This window comes from Orbicella faveolata, unplaced genomic scaffold (assembly GCF_042242905.1).
Source record: "Orbicella faveolata isolate gen_17 unplaced genomic scaffold, um_ofav_v1 contig_36, whole genome shotgun sequence".
In the NCBI taxonomy this organism is placed as follows: domain Eukaryota; kingdom Metazoa; phylum Cnidaria; class Anthozoa; order Scleractinia; family Merulinidae; genus Orbicella; species Orbicella faveolata.
Genome location: NW_028301565.1, coordinates 11,053,689 through 11,067,886, shown reverse-complemented (window position 1 = coordinate 11,067,886; position 14,198 = coordinate 11,053,689). Strand labels below are relative to the sequence as shown.

Below are 14,198 nucleotides of genomic sequence, written 5' to 3'. Positions count from 1 at the left end.
ATTTTATGCTACAGGAGCGTCTCGTGAAAATGCTAAATACCTTAAGTTGCCTCCGTGTTTTTAGTGTTGTGATGAAAGGAATAATTCTTTATTTTTCTCAATTCAAAAGCACGTGCGGAAACGCGAAAGTGCTAGATAACCAATCACAACAAGCCAAAAAAAAAAAGACTAAAAGTTAAGGGAAGCAAAAAAGAGTCACGTCCATTGCTTTGCTGAACAACCACTGGGTTATTGAACAAAACTCTTGACAGCTGCTGAAACGAAGACAATCATTTATTTCTTTAAGATCGAGCATGTGTTAATTGTAAGCGAAATCATGTTCTGATCTAGAGATCTCGGGAGTGCGCTTGCACAAATTTCAGTCTTCATGTACATTTTATATCCAAGAAAAATCCCTTACTGATTGCTAAATTTAACTAGCTTGTTTCGTTTTTGCTAAGATAATGCATATTAATGGACCAGGATATTGCGATGTCTGGATGTGAACTTCTTTGTTATGACTAATTCGCTACTTTATTTTCTGTTAAGGCAAATCTAGTGCATTACAAGTTCAAAGTAAAAAAAGATTATTATTATTATTATTATTACTATCATTATTATTATTATTATTATTATTATTATTATTTTCAAGCGCAGGTGTTGATGATAAAGCCATGCAATGAGGCAAAAGTAATATATACGATTTTTGTCCACCTGTTTCTCTTTTGAAGCCTGAAAGAAAAAAAAAACATTTGAATATCGCTATACCCTGTTTGTCTCGCTGTATTAAATTTTTATATTGCCTGAAGGAAAGACTGTCGAGTATTTCAGTCCAAAGATTTTTAAGGCTATAAAAGGCTTGGGACTTCAGGAACTGTAGGCGGATGTTACCTACCTGAGCACGTCGTTTTAGCTAGGGGTCAACCGCAACAGTCTTTCTTCCCCTATTGAGTACGTGCGCTCATTTTATTGATCGTTGTACGTTTTTTGAATATCAGTCAAGCCCACATTACCGATATCATGAATATTTTCACCAATGATAGTGATCTCGGACGCCAACGTTTTTATTTTCCGCCTCGTGGTGTCCTCGCGAAAGTATAGTGCCACACGCGATGCACAATTTGTTCCAAAAACAGCAAAATTGATATGTATCATAGCAACAAGCCTGTCCATCAAGATGCTACTTTGTTACGGTCTCTGTCCCCGATTATGGCCTCTGCTATCATCCACAGCTCCAAAGATGAGTAGCCTGTAGAAGGGCCGAGAAGGAACTGCCAAGAGTGAAGTGGCCGAGGGGGAATGGAGTGGGGGTTAAGGCGTCCCCCCATCTCTCTTTCCTCCTCCCTCTTTTTTCCTCTTTCTTTCCGCTTTCTTTTCGACCCATCCTTGACTAGAGAGCCTTCTCACAGGCTAAAAGATGAATATATTCCAAGAAATCATCTATCTTGTGTGGTGCGATCTCCGGAAATAAAAAGAGCTAAAAAAAAAAGAGGATCCACTCGCAGTCAATAATGTAATGCCTTTCGTTCTTTTCTTTCACTCTTACCTCAGAACCTGAGTGAGACAGTGATTATTCAAAAGATTTTTTAAGCTTTCCTTTAAAGAAACCAAAACTTGAATTGAATCGGAACGAAGCGCTGGACAGGTCTCTGTACATCAAGCAAGACTCGGGAGATTTCTCGTTCCCTAGCAAGGTGAAATGTTCCATGCCATGCCTCATCACACAGCCAAAAGTTAAAGTTCATTTCCTGTTGGTATACCTATCTAAAACTGACGTAACCTGGCCATGATCAATAAACCATTAAAGAGTGACTCTTCTATTTCAGACCTCGATCAATACATAAAAAGACCATTTCATACGTGACAATCGCTGAACAAGGCACACCCTTGCGGCAAAGAAAACTCAAATGGAAAATTAGTCAGCGTGGATTTTTATTTTTGAAAGGAAATACTGCACACAGTGGTAGTAACAATATCATTTTTTCTGCACTACGCCATTAATTCATGGCATCGCGTTTCCAAGTTGCGCTACTGTGCTATTTAGAGGCATGGCGACTCCCAGGAGGAGCCTGGGGTCCGTCCCCGATTTCTTATGTAGGAATGAAAACATCCGAAGGGTCGAGAAAATTTTGTGAAGGGAAAACCGGAATTCAAAAAAGTCGCTTAGATCAAATTAAATCGGTAAAATGATCACACCAGGAGCAAAGGACACACGTATGGAATAAGGTAAGCCATTTTTATTGAGAATTTTCACTTTTAACTACCTCCATGGATATCTTGTAGAAAATCCCATATAAACCCTTATAATTCGATGCCATATTGTATTGCTTGTGTGGTTCATGGAGAGAGCTTAGGGTGCCTGTGCTGAAACTATGAAAGAGGAAGCATGGATTTTTTCAAATTTCTCGGCGTCCCATCACAGAACTAAATATAAGGGCAGAGATTTTTTTCCATGAGCCACCTTTACTCGGTCAATGAAGAAGAGTACTTTTTAAATTAATTTGATTGTTTAGAATAGGTCGTTTGTATTGACGTCGAGTAGACAAATGAACGAAATATAAGTTTGTTTCTCATAGGAAGCGGCTCTGGTGTTATGATGATAGCAAGAACCAGAAGCTATGGTAGAAGCGAACTCGGAATTCGTTGTTTCGGAAATCAGTCACCATTTATCCTAGATCCGCGCCTGAATACATTTCATTTACTAGGTTATTTAATACATTAAAGAAACTTCCAGAAAAGAGATTGGCCGAGTTTTTCCTTTGTTTAAGCCAAAACAAGTGCCTTTAAGTTATGAAATATCTGTAATAATGATTTTTTCACTTAACTCTAGAGTCAAAGCAGTAGTTACAAGTTACAAGCCCTCTCACGAGAGAAAATTTTACTGAATTTAAAATAACAACTTAAGACAAATGAAACTCAATCCTAAACAAACTGACAATAAGTTATGAACAATTAACAAAGGAATTGATGTCAAGAAGCAAAATATATGAGAAGAAAATGATCATACAAAAACTGGTGCTGCATGGTTATCGGGTGACTCAAATAATAACTGTGAAGGTTGGAAAGCAGGAGGTCACGCATGTTTTACGTATTTTTCACTCCCTTGTGCAACATGGTACCGAGGAAAGCTGTTTGAAAATGCTTAACTGGATGACAAAGTAACTATGTAAAAAAAAAACAACACAAAAGTAAAGTTTTATAGATGAAGAAATTCTAATAAAAAGTTTAATTCTGTCTAATTTTGCAAATTATTCAACTTTTTTAAAACAGTATTTTTTACATTAAAGTACCGTCATATTAAAGTACATGTGAACAAAGTTTCAAAGCTGCACATTACAAGGTACTCAGTATTAATAATATAGCACTAACGATACGAATGTGTGTCCTTGGCTGGGGACATTGAGTTGTCTTCTTGGGCAAAACACTTTACTCTCACAGTGCCTCTCTCTGCCCAGATGTATAAATGGGTACCAGCGAATTTAAAGCTGGGGGTAACCCTGGGATGGACTAGCATCCCATCCAGGGAGGAGTAGAAATACTCCTAGTCGCTTCACGCTACAGAAACCGGAGATAAGCGACGGTATGACAGGCCACTTGGCTCATGTATAGACTTTATCTTAACCTAACAATGTGAACACTAGCTATAATAATACTATGTTTTTATTTCAATCAACAATTTCCCTACACAATTCAGTTACGACCCTGCCTCTAACAATGTGCTAACAGCTTCGCTGCTTGTGCCACAGTGCACGAGAGCCTGCTCGCAGGCTAACATTGTGCAATATTTTAAAACAGAAAGAGTGCTATCTGGTGGGAACCACTAGAGGTGTGGCAGGAACCTGGAGTAAAAAATATAGGATGCAGGAAATTAACCTCTCCCCCTACCTGTCCCCTCCACAACTACCTACCAAGTACACAAAAAGCTGCTCAGACAAGGAGCTCTCAAATTTTGCTTGCCCTGGACAAGTCTTAAGTTTACTTTTTTTTATTTAGTTGGCTGATGACTTTCCTGGGCCCTTCTCCAGTGGGCAAGTGAGAATGAAAATCACTTGTCAAGTAGGAAAATCTGTTCGTCCCAGATGACCGGATGGCACATTTTTTCAGGCTCTGAACTAGTAAATTGTAATAATTCTGACAAGTAACAGAACTGATCTATCAATCTTGGTCTGACTTCAACAGCACTGATGGCCTCAGTGAGCTGCAGTTATTTTAAGAATTATTCAAAACCCAATCGTCCAGAACCTTTATCACATCAAACCTTTCCATCTTTTTTAGTATGGAATGGAGGTGATGAAGGGTTCCTAAGTTTTCCCCAGCTGAAAAGATCTGCATCAGCAGGACATAAGAGGGGCTTTTGCCCTGTGTCTGTTTAAGCTCTTTGAGGTACCTGATCTTTACAGGTGTTAACTCTAACTCACTAGCAAGCAATTTATAATCTTTGCCATCTATCTCCCTCTCCACATCAAGCAGCATACACATATCATGTATGACTGATTCAGATACATCTTTGATGTGAGTATTGTAGCTTCTGTTATCTTCAGTGGACTGAATTGGTGGTTCAACTAAAAGGCCACAAACTGCCCTCTGATTTGCCATTTCTGAACCTGAACACAGAGATCGGAACAAACATCATTAGTGATGACTGCAATATTCACAAACATCCTGCAGTCTTGTTGATCAATATATGCATCAGGACTTGACACTAAAACTTTTCTGCTTGTTTTTTAAGAAAGTAAATTTACTTCTTGGAAAGTAAAAAAAATCAAAAATGAACCAAAATACTTGACCGATCTGGATAAGGCGTAAGTGGAAAATGTACACAAAAAAAATAATCAAATGATAAAAATAACCATCTGGGGATGATTTTCCATTTCCAGGACTCGTTTACACCAGCATTTGCTGATCTGCCATATTGGAGTATCGAGAGAGCTGCTGAGTAGGTCTGGGTACAATAAATACATGTGGTATATATGGTGCAATCGATACCGCACTCCAATTTGGAAAGTAAAATTTTGAGATGGAAAGAAAAATTTGAAATGTACTTTCCAAATTGGAAAGTGGTGTAAAAAGGTAGTGTCAAGCCCTGGGGCTTATTAACATATCTTCCTCCAAAGAACAACTTTTGAGTAATCAAATTTTATCTTGGAAATAATTTTTGATTCATTTCTCCCATCAAAATACCTTTTTTAAATGAAGGGTAAAATACCAATAAGAATATGGAATTTTTAAAATATTTAAATGTTAAATGCTGATCACTGGTTGATAAATGTATGGCTTCAATCTTCAATGTTTTCTTTTTGACTTGTTTACCATGTATCTCTACTTACTGTGAAATAATTAGGTATACAGTCAAACCTCCACAAATGGCCACCTCGATCTCTACAACAGCATCTTTTTTCCCCAGCAGATGGTCTATACATTCACTCTTTTTTTTAATTTTAATAACCAATCTCTACAACAGCCACCTCTGCACAAGTCTATACATTCACTCTTTTTTTAATTTTAAAAGTGCATCCCAACTGCCAAAAAACCTCTTGACAACAGGCAGTCAATCAATGACTGACAAACGGTGTATACAAATTACAAAACCCCATTTTTTATTGTAAAAGATCACAAAACTTGATCTGTGCCACAGATTGTTGGTCCTTATTTAATCTGTTCTTACAATAAACACTTTTTAGCACTAAACATTTTGTACACCCTGATAAAAACAGGTGTTACATTACACCCCTACCTCCCCATATGCATAACAACCACCTCTACACAACGGCCACTTTCCTCTGTCCCCAAGGTGGCCATTTTAGAGAGGTTTGACTGTATAATGAGGAGATTAACATCCTTTTTACTCTTCGATTGATTAGTTATATAGTTACCCTGGGTAGTCACTCAATAAAAATTGATTTCGGAAAACCACTCAATAATAATAGATAAACTGAATTCAAGTGTTATCGATGATATCCGTCAATCAATAAAACTCGATACTCACATGCTGGCTAGGTTCAAAATTATCGATTTTATTGATTTTATTGGATATATCTGTTGACTTTGTTCGTTAGTTTGCACTTTAAAAAAAACTGTATCCATCAACACCGCGTTTGATTGTGACTTTTTAAGTATGGATTTCATAGATGTACACTACTGATTTCTTTCACTTATCCATCATTTTTCCTTTCACGATATTTTTTATATTATTTTGTTGCAAAGTTCATCATTTACATTGTTTTGCTGAAACAGTTTCAAAGTTGTTAATTAACATGGTTTTTGCGGGACCAAACGTTTCACTAAGCTGCATTCTGGAAACTATTCAGAACATTGACACCTAGTTGGTTCAAGCGATGGAACTGAAAGGCGGGCTAAGTTCATTTATAGGTACAGCACTTTAATAGTTTCATTCATGTTCAATTAGTGTTAAAAACAAAAGTGCAATTGTGATTTCTTGAAGTTCCTGATTCTTAGAACCAACAATCGTTTCCCTTAACCCAGTCCAACATTAATTTTACCTCTGATTTCTCAAACTACCCGATCTTTCAAACCAATTCTTATTTCTCTTGGAGGTTCAAAAAATTGGGACTCCACTGTATGAACGAGATGATAGTAAATATCATTACTGTTCTCTGCACACTGAATTTTTATCATTCAGTATTGAAATATTGTTTTCTTATGAGACTCTACAAAAGTTGTAGCAAATTTTATTGACAATCGTTTAAGGAAGTTGATATTGGTGGTTTTTGCGAGTTTCTTTATATCTTTTGTTGGTTTTGCTTTGATAGATTGTAAGAAAGCTAAAATTCATAAATTTGATCTTTATCGATAAAATCAATAATGCTAAGTAAAAAATTGATAATTGCATGTATCAATTACTAACAACGAATCCTGTTATTGATTTTTATCGATTTTCGATATCATTGACTAAGTTTTATCAATTTTTATCGAATAATATTGATTTATCGAGTGACTTCACCAGGATAGTTATCATTAAAAATTGTTTTCAAATCAGGGGCTGAAATTAAACTCTTTTTTAATAACACTTATTTTTTTATCAGAATTTTTTATATGAATATTGAGGTTGAAATTGGGACAAATATATGAATAATGTTACAAATACACCCAAGGCTTAAAAGATAATGTTAAGAACATGTTTTTGCATGTTGATGGAAAATCAAATACAATAAAATCACATTATGTTTTTAAATGAACTTTATGTTTAGAATTTTAAAGCCAGCTAAAAATGGCTGAGTGTCAGATAGCACAACATCCTGAACTGGTATCTATACTACCTTGCTGGGTCCAAGGTAAGTGACATATATTTGTATATAAATAAAAGTGTGGCTAACAAAATTATTGTCTAGCTAAAACTTACCCATATCTTTCTCTAAAAGTGGTGACAGTTGGAATCTCTGCTCAGTTGGTTTGACAGCTGTCAAGGCACTAGAATTGACAGTGTTACTGGAAGAGCAGGGTTTGTTTGGTGGAGAGGAAGGCAGACCTGCATTATGATCAGAACAAACTAACACATTGTCCAATGATGATTGTGTAGTTGGTAATCCATCCTGACCTTCTTCAATGTGGCAATGAGATTGATGACCTATTAAATAAAACATATACGTACTTTCAAGATGAGAAATTAAGTTATAAATTAATATGTTCAAATAACAATTAAATTCCATTCTCAGGACTGATCATAGTTTAACAAATTAGTTTTACCTTCCAAATCAGATTCAGCTGAATTATCATCTCCTTCAGAAGCCAAGCATTTTCTAGTCCGCTGAGCTGTTAAATATAATAAACAAAAATTAGCATTTATTAAATTTCCTAGCTCTAGTTCAGCTACAATATAGGTAACCTGATGATTAAGATTTTTTAAATTGATTTAAGGGGCTGCAGGCTGTTCGGTATTCAGAGTATGTATTTAATTTGCTCATTATTAATTTCTTTCATTTTGTAAAAGCAAAACAAAGCAAAGGAAAAAAAATGGGTTATTTATCTATTGCCTAGTCCTTTTCTAGGGTTTCTTTTACCCCTCTGGATTACAGTGACTCATTTCATTCATTTTATTGTTTTTTTGATCTGAAAAAGGATTTCAAATGTGCTGATAGAGAGCTTTCTTGCGGTAAAGTTTCAACAAAATTGTCTCATTAAAGATTGCATAATTTGAAATCAATGAAATTTGACTCCAAGTCATTCTGGAGAAAAAACCCTCTGGAGGTTGTGTTCCCACGGCGTCCACTTGCAGCCATACCTTGACAGAAACACAGTAAATGTTTTCAATTCAATGCAAATTCTTATAATAAGTAGTCTGCTTATTATAGTTGATGAATAAGTGTAGTGGTATTTACCAAGATTTTGTGGCTCATTTTCAAAGGATGTAGGAATGTCAGGCAACAGGCGTATTCCTTCATCTGTTCTCAAGGACAGTGAAGTTGTAGCTTCAGGAGGAAGTTCAGTCAGTTCTATCAGAGGCTGGGCAGCTCCAGAATGTTCACTCGACTTTCTTTCTTCATTATCTCTAGCCTCTGACACATTAAATTCCATTTCCAAAGCATGTGGATTGTTGTGTGTTTGCCATGACCTGCACTTACAATACATACAGGCCACACAGCCAGAAGTTGCCAGTAAAAAGACAACCACAGAAATCAATACAACTGCAGTTTTAGGCAAAGGGATCACAATGTTTATATCAGGGCTTTCCTTCCTGGCACTGTCTTTGTTTACTGTTGAAATTCCTGATATCTTGGTGTGTCTGTTAGGTCTGGGAAAACTTGCTGAGGTGACTTTTATATATACTGTTTCTGAAGGAGCTGGAGCAATTTTAGTGACGGTACCAAGCACTGGTGTGGCTGTGGAATGTTTATATGAAAATGACATCAAGGATGAAGATGTTGCCAAGCTTGATAGGTACGTATGCGACACTGAGATACTATTTATTGTCCCCACAGCAGTTAGTGATGGTAAACAGATTGATGGCCAAGGCTCTTCAAACTTGCATTTCTTTTTTATTTCATCTCCATCTCTTTGACAATGTTCTAGGATGTTATGATCACCAGAGCAACATGAAGCACAAGGTAGGCATTCTTGGGTGGTTTTATTGCGAAAAAAACCCAAATCACATTTGCATACCACATTGTTTTCCCGAGTGCATTCTGAATGGACACTTTCATGCTTGCCTGAACACATCCCACAAGGCTGGCACTGGTCAATACCAGTACTGTCTGAAAAATTTGTTCCAGGGACACAAAAAACACAATGAATCTTCCTGTGAACAGTTACGACTGCTTCACATGGAACAGATGAGCCACTGCCCTCATTACAAACTGGACAAGGCCAGCAATCCACACACCTTCCTGTAGTAGCATTGATGGTTTTAATATGTTGTGCAGTGCAATTTGGACACTGTGGCTTAACTGTCATACAGTTCACTGATAAAGCACACACCTGCCAACCAAAATATTCAAGAAAAGATTGTTTCATTTTGAATGATCTCCTTTAAAGAAATTAACTGTTGGGTTACATAGGAATTATGCAGTTATGCAGTGAGTAAAGGAGCATGATGATAATTGATGATGCAATAATTAGATACAAGCTAGAAAAATATGTAGAAATTAAGTTTATGTGGATGAATTTGTATAATATTGTAGTTAACCTTAGTTTGCAGAGAGAACTCAAGATCAAATGCTTGGTAGTTTTTCTCTACAAATCAATAACATTCATCCCAAAACTATAAAAGATATTCTCTAATGTTCTGGAACGTTCTACGAATGAAAAGTACAAAGTACAAAGTACAAAGTTAAGTGCGAACGGACTAAAAGCTTTTCAGTTCAAGGAAAGGTGTGCTAAAAATCTGTAAAAACGTCTCCTTTTGTACGCTTACCGAGCGAAAAAGACAACATTGCAGGTATAATGAAGCGGAATTTCACAAAACATGTTTATTCCATTCAGTCCCGGCAACCTGACATCGTGCGAACTTACTTTGGGGAAAAATTCTAAAAGACCACAATTATAGACAGGTATATTCCGTTACGCGTTTCAACGTAACATATTTACTACCTATATATTTATAACAAGGCGAGAAACTTATCGTCCATGAAATATATACCAGTAGTACGCTATGAAGTAAACAGGGATAATTCCATGAGCAACAAAATTTAGAGAGTGTCTATTCTGCTTACGTCTGCAGAAGTTTGAACTTACCAAAATTGATGGCAAGACTAAGACGAGTAGGACGTAATCGACCCTCATTTTAGCAGATGTGAAAAGCACAACAACAAGTATTAAAGCTTATTGCTCAACTATTCGATTCTTCAATACACTATATCAAGTGCACTTTATCAAGTCTCACTTATCTCTTGTGTGGAGCAAAATAGCGTTCCGCATTGAAACACTCACGAACAGCGAACAGGGGATTCCCCGTTTATATGGGTAGGCTTACCAATAAATGAATAAATTACATAAAAAGGTGAAGAGCTCCTCCATCTTTTCTGTTCTTCCATCGAAAAACCTAGCCTGGGTGTCAGGGCTTTTTCTCGCACTTCTGAAAAACAGCCGTGGTGTAATGCACAACCAAATACGACTAACTGTGAAAATGTGTTTGAGTGGGCCGCCATCTTGGACAGCCTCATTCCCAGGGTCCTCTCCAGCTCTCTTGCGCTCTAGTCACATGACGTCGTGGCAGCCACATAGGTGTCTTGGGACCGGGAGGTGTTGGGAATATTTTTGTATGGCTGCTGGCCACGTGCGTAAGCATAGCCAGTGGTCCTGCGAAGTCCCTGCGACTAGTCCCTGCAACAAGTTGAGGGGATAAACCACATCGTGTGAACTAGCCATTTTTGTCAAAAAAAATCCCTCAAAACTCTTCGTGTGAGCAATCACAGATCCGCATGATTAATCCAGTTCTGGCCCTCTCTCTGTCTGTCTCTCTGAATTATTTTAATGCTACATTTTTAATTTAAACTTAATAATTTTGGTTTAGCATTGGGAAAGCCACAGAGTGAAAGAATGCCACCTTTTGCCCCAAGTTTTTACCATACTCCTGTGCAATTAATCCCCGCGTTTGAACGCCACAATGGACGAGTCCCTACAACCAGTACCCTCGTGTTAATTCTTCAGGGGACTTGTAGCAGCTGGCACTAGTCCCGGGGACTTGTCCTCTCGCGTGTGCCGGCCTTTATTCCACGGCCAAACGTGGCTAATATCAACAATAACAGCAGCACAGAAAGGAGAGAAAATTAAACTGAGCTGCCGAAGTACTGCAGACAGTCTAATAAACAAAAGGAGAAAAGGAAGTCGATATAGAGAAAAATGCGGGTCTTTGTGACCTCCTGGACTTCTTTTTGCCCCTCACGCAGTGGGAGGGTGGGGAATAGCCGACATTAGGTGTAACAGCCTACATGGATTATTCCACAAATTTAATTGAGCGGCGTTTCGAACTTTCCTAGATTTCAGAAAAATGTGAACTCGCTGGAACTTTTAAAGTTTATCTCTGAAGATAGTTCACCGAGAGGGTCGTTTTGACGCAAGAAAAGAAACGACCTTGGCTCTTAAGGTTCATCAATTATACAGAGACGTCAAAATAACGCAACACAAGCATAGGGTAACTGAAGCCACTTAAATATTTTCTATACCTAGCATTTAGAGCAATTTTCGAAACACTCTCATACATTGTCTTATAAACGGCTAAACTTGTAACTATATCAGAATTAGCGAGATCCATCTACGGATGCAGGCAGGCAACATGCAGAACACCCGATGACGACTTCCTCTCTTGGAATCTCGGAGCTGTAAGTATGGCGGTTTGTGGAGAAAGCCAAGCGGAATCTGTTGGTTTTGAAGCGTGATGTCTTTTACGGGACGTGTTATTCACTAATAGAATTTTTCTGAAGATCGTTGTTATGCCAAGAAATTATCGTGTTGTGATAATCAGAGTGGATCTGGCCCTGAAGAAAGAAGCAAGAATGGTATTGTCAAGATGGAGCCCGGTGAGCGACAGGATTATGAGTGCCAGATTGAATTCTCGATATGCGAAGCTCACAATAATAATGCTTTACGCACCAACCAATGACGCAGAAAGATAGGGTTAAGGATGAGTTTTACGAGCAGCTGCAAAGGGAAGTCGAAAGAGCACCGAGGCATGACGTGCTGATTATTATGGGGTACACGAACGCCAAAGTGGCCAAGACAACCTAGGCTGGGAGAGAGTGATGGGAAGGCAAGGAATAGGAAGGATGAACAAGGATGGAGAGAGGCTTGTAGAATTTTGTAAAGTGAATAAATGGCCTTGTTATCGGTGGAACATTGTTTAAACACAGACACATCCACGAGCTTACATGGACCTCACCTAATGGCTGCGACCGTAACCAGATTGACCACATCATAATCAGTGGAAGATACAGGAGGTCTCTTCTCGACGCCAGCTAGAGTAATGAGAGGTGCGCGCAGACGCCAACAATGACCATCACCGTGTATTGGCAAGGGTGAAGCTGAAATTGTGCAGGGAGAGAAGGGGAGGAAGGAAACTGTACGATACAGCGAAGCTCAGAGATCAAAGTGTCAGTAAGAAACAGTTACATATTGAGATCCGAAACAGATTTGAAGCATTGGCCAACAACGAGGATGACAGCATCGAACAAGACTGGCTACAATTGAAGAAGGTATACTGTGAGAGTGCAGATGCTGTTCTCGAAAAAAAGAGAAGGATTAAGTCAAACTAGATTAGTGCCCAAACGTACGGGAGAATGGATGAGAGAAGGCAGATTAAAGAGCACCTTGGGCAATTCGAGCCAGATCTGAACGACTGAAAGAGCTGAAGAGAGAGAAGTACAGAAGAAAGGAAAAGGAGGTGAAAGCGAGTGCAAGAGCAGACAAGAGAAGAATGTTAGACAGCATTACAGAGGAGGCGGAAGTAGCAATCGACAGTAACATCGGTGACCTCTACCGCCTGGTGAAGCAGATTGTTCAAAGCAGATAGTTCAGGCAAAGACAAACACGATGAGAGCCATCAGGAACAAGCGTGGGAAGCTGCTAATGAATGGAGAAGAAATCCTTGAAAGATGGAAGGAGCACTTTGAAGAAGTGCTCGATGTAGATTCTGCGGGAACTGAGTTACCGGACGGCACTGGTGCTGCTGCCGCACAGCAGCTACCAGATATAACAACATCAGAAATCTCAGTCAGAGGCCCAGATTAGAGGTGCCATTATAAGACTAAAGAATGTAAAAAGCCCAGGAATGGATTCCATCAGCACTGAAATGCTCAAGTGTACGCACGACGCCGCAATCAAGAGGCTTCAAGTGCTTTTTAATAAGATTATGGCTGAACAAAAAGTTTCATGAGACTGGACAAGATCGCTCATCGTGAAACTCCCTAAGAAGGGGAATCTGACCATATGTGGTAACCACCGTGGTATTTCCCTCCTATCAGTGCCATCGAAGATCTTCTGTATTATTCTGATCGACAGAACCAAGAAGGGTGTAGATGAGAGGCTGTGCCAGGAACAGGCTGGCTTCAAACAAGGAGGAGGTACTGTGGAACAGACATTCACACTCAGAAACATCCTTGAGCAATGTATGGAATGGCAGGCCCTTATCTATGTGAACTTCGTTGACTTCAGGAAAGCATTTGATAGTGTTATCAGAGAGAAGTTATGGGTCATCATGCAAGAGTACGGCATCCCTAGTACAGTGTACAACACCATCATCAGAGACCTCAGTGAATGATCAGAACTTAAGCTGCATCTTCGCGGGTAGAAGAACATCAGACTGGTTCGAGGTGAGAAGCGGTTGTGTTATGTCTGGCTTCACTGTTTTCGTCATCGTGATTGATTGGGTCATGAGAAAAACGCTAGACAAAAGAAGAGGACCGCGTTGAAATCTCACCGCTGTCCTAGAAGATCTGGACTATGCGAATGATATCGTTCTCTTAGCAACCAGAAGCAGTGACATCCGGGAGAAAACATCCCGCTCGGTGTTGGCGGAAATGAGCTAGAAGACATTGAAGTATTCACGTACCTCGGTGCAGTGTTAGATAAGCAAGGCAGACATCAAACGAAGAGTGGCCCTTACAAGGAGTGCTTTTGCCACACTAAAGCCCCTATGGAAATCATCAAAGTACAGCTCTAAAACTAAGCTGCGCATTTTCAACACCAATGTAGTGGCCATCTTACTGAGTTGAGGGCAGCAGAAATGTGGAGAATCACAGCTGCCGCAGACATGAACAAACTGGATGCTT

General features: G+C 38.8%; 1 protein-coding gene and 1 long non-coding RNA gene across 3 annotated transcripts; one reads left to right on the top strand and one right to left on the bottom strand.

Annotated features, from left to right (window-relative positions):
• Positions 1-2,201: 2,201 nt before the first annotated feature.
• Positions 2,202-10,607, bottom strand: LOC110066371 (uncharacterized). Of its 2 annotated transcripts, none has more exons than XM_089274681.1 (5): positions 10,168-10,607; positions 8,316-9,411; positions 7,684-7,749; positions 7,340-7,564; positions 2,202-4,583 (listed from the first exon to the last, which is right to left on the bottom strand). In XM_089274681.1, exons 1-5 carry the CDS (start codon positions 10,213-10,215, stop codon positions 4,189-4,191), a joined length of 1,830 nt encoding a protein of 609 aa, XP_089130807.1. In that variant the 5' UTR covers positions 10,216-10,607; the 3' UTR covers positions 2,202-4,188. The 2 variants fall into 2 exon arrangements, with proteins under 2 accessions (XP_089130807.1, XP_089130808.1); XM_089274682.1 differs by having other exon boundaries at positions 10,406-10,607.
• Positions 9,793-10,271, top strand: LOC110066373 (uncharacterized). The gene is made up of 2 exons (XR_002298557.2): positions 9,793-9,983; positions 10,154-10,271. It is a non-coding gene; the product is annotated as an uncharacterized LOC110066373 (long non-coding RNA).
• Positions 10,608-14,198: the final 3,591 nt, after the last annotated feature.

What these genes read in the sequence shown, in the direction of transcription:
- LOC110066371 (XM_089274681.1), bottom strand. Translation starts at nt 10,215, where the DNA reads ATGAGGGTCGATTACGTCCTACTCGTCTTAGTCTTGCCATCAATTTTG. An exon ending in AGCTGAATCTGATTTGGAAG is followed by an intron (nt 7,565 to 7,683) that starts GTAAAACTAATT and finishes TTTATTTAATAG; the next exon opens with GTCATCAATCTCATTGCCAC. An exon ending in ACTTTTAGAGAAAGATATGG is followed by an intron (nt 4,584 to 7,339) that starts GTAAGTTTTAGC and finishes CTCTGTGTTCAG; the next exon opens with GTTCAGAAATGGCAAATCAG.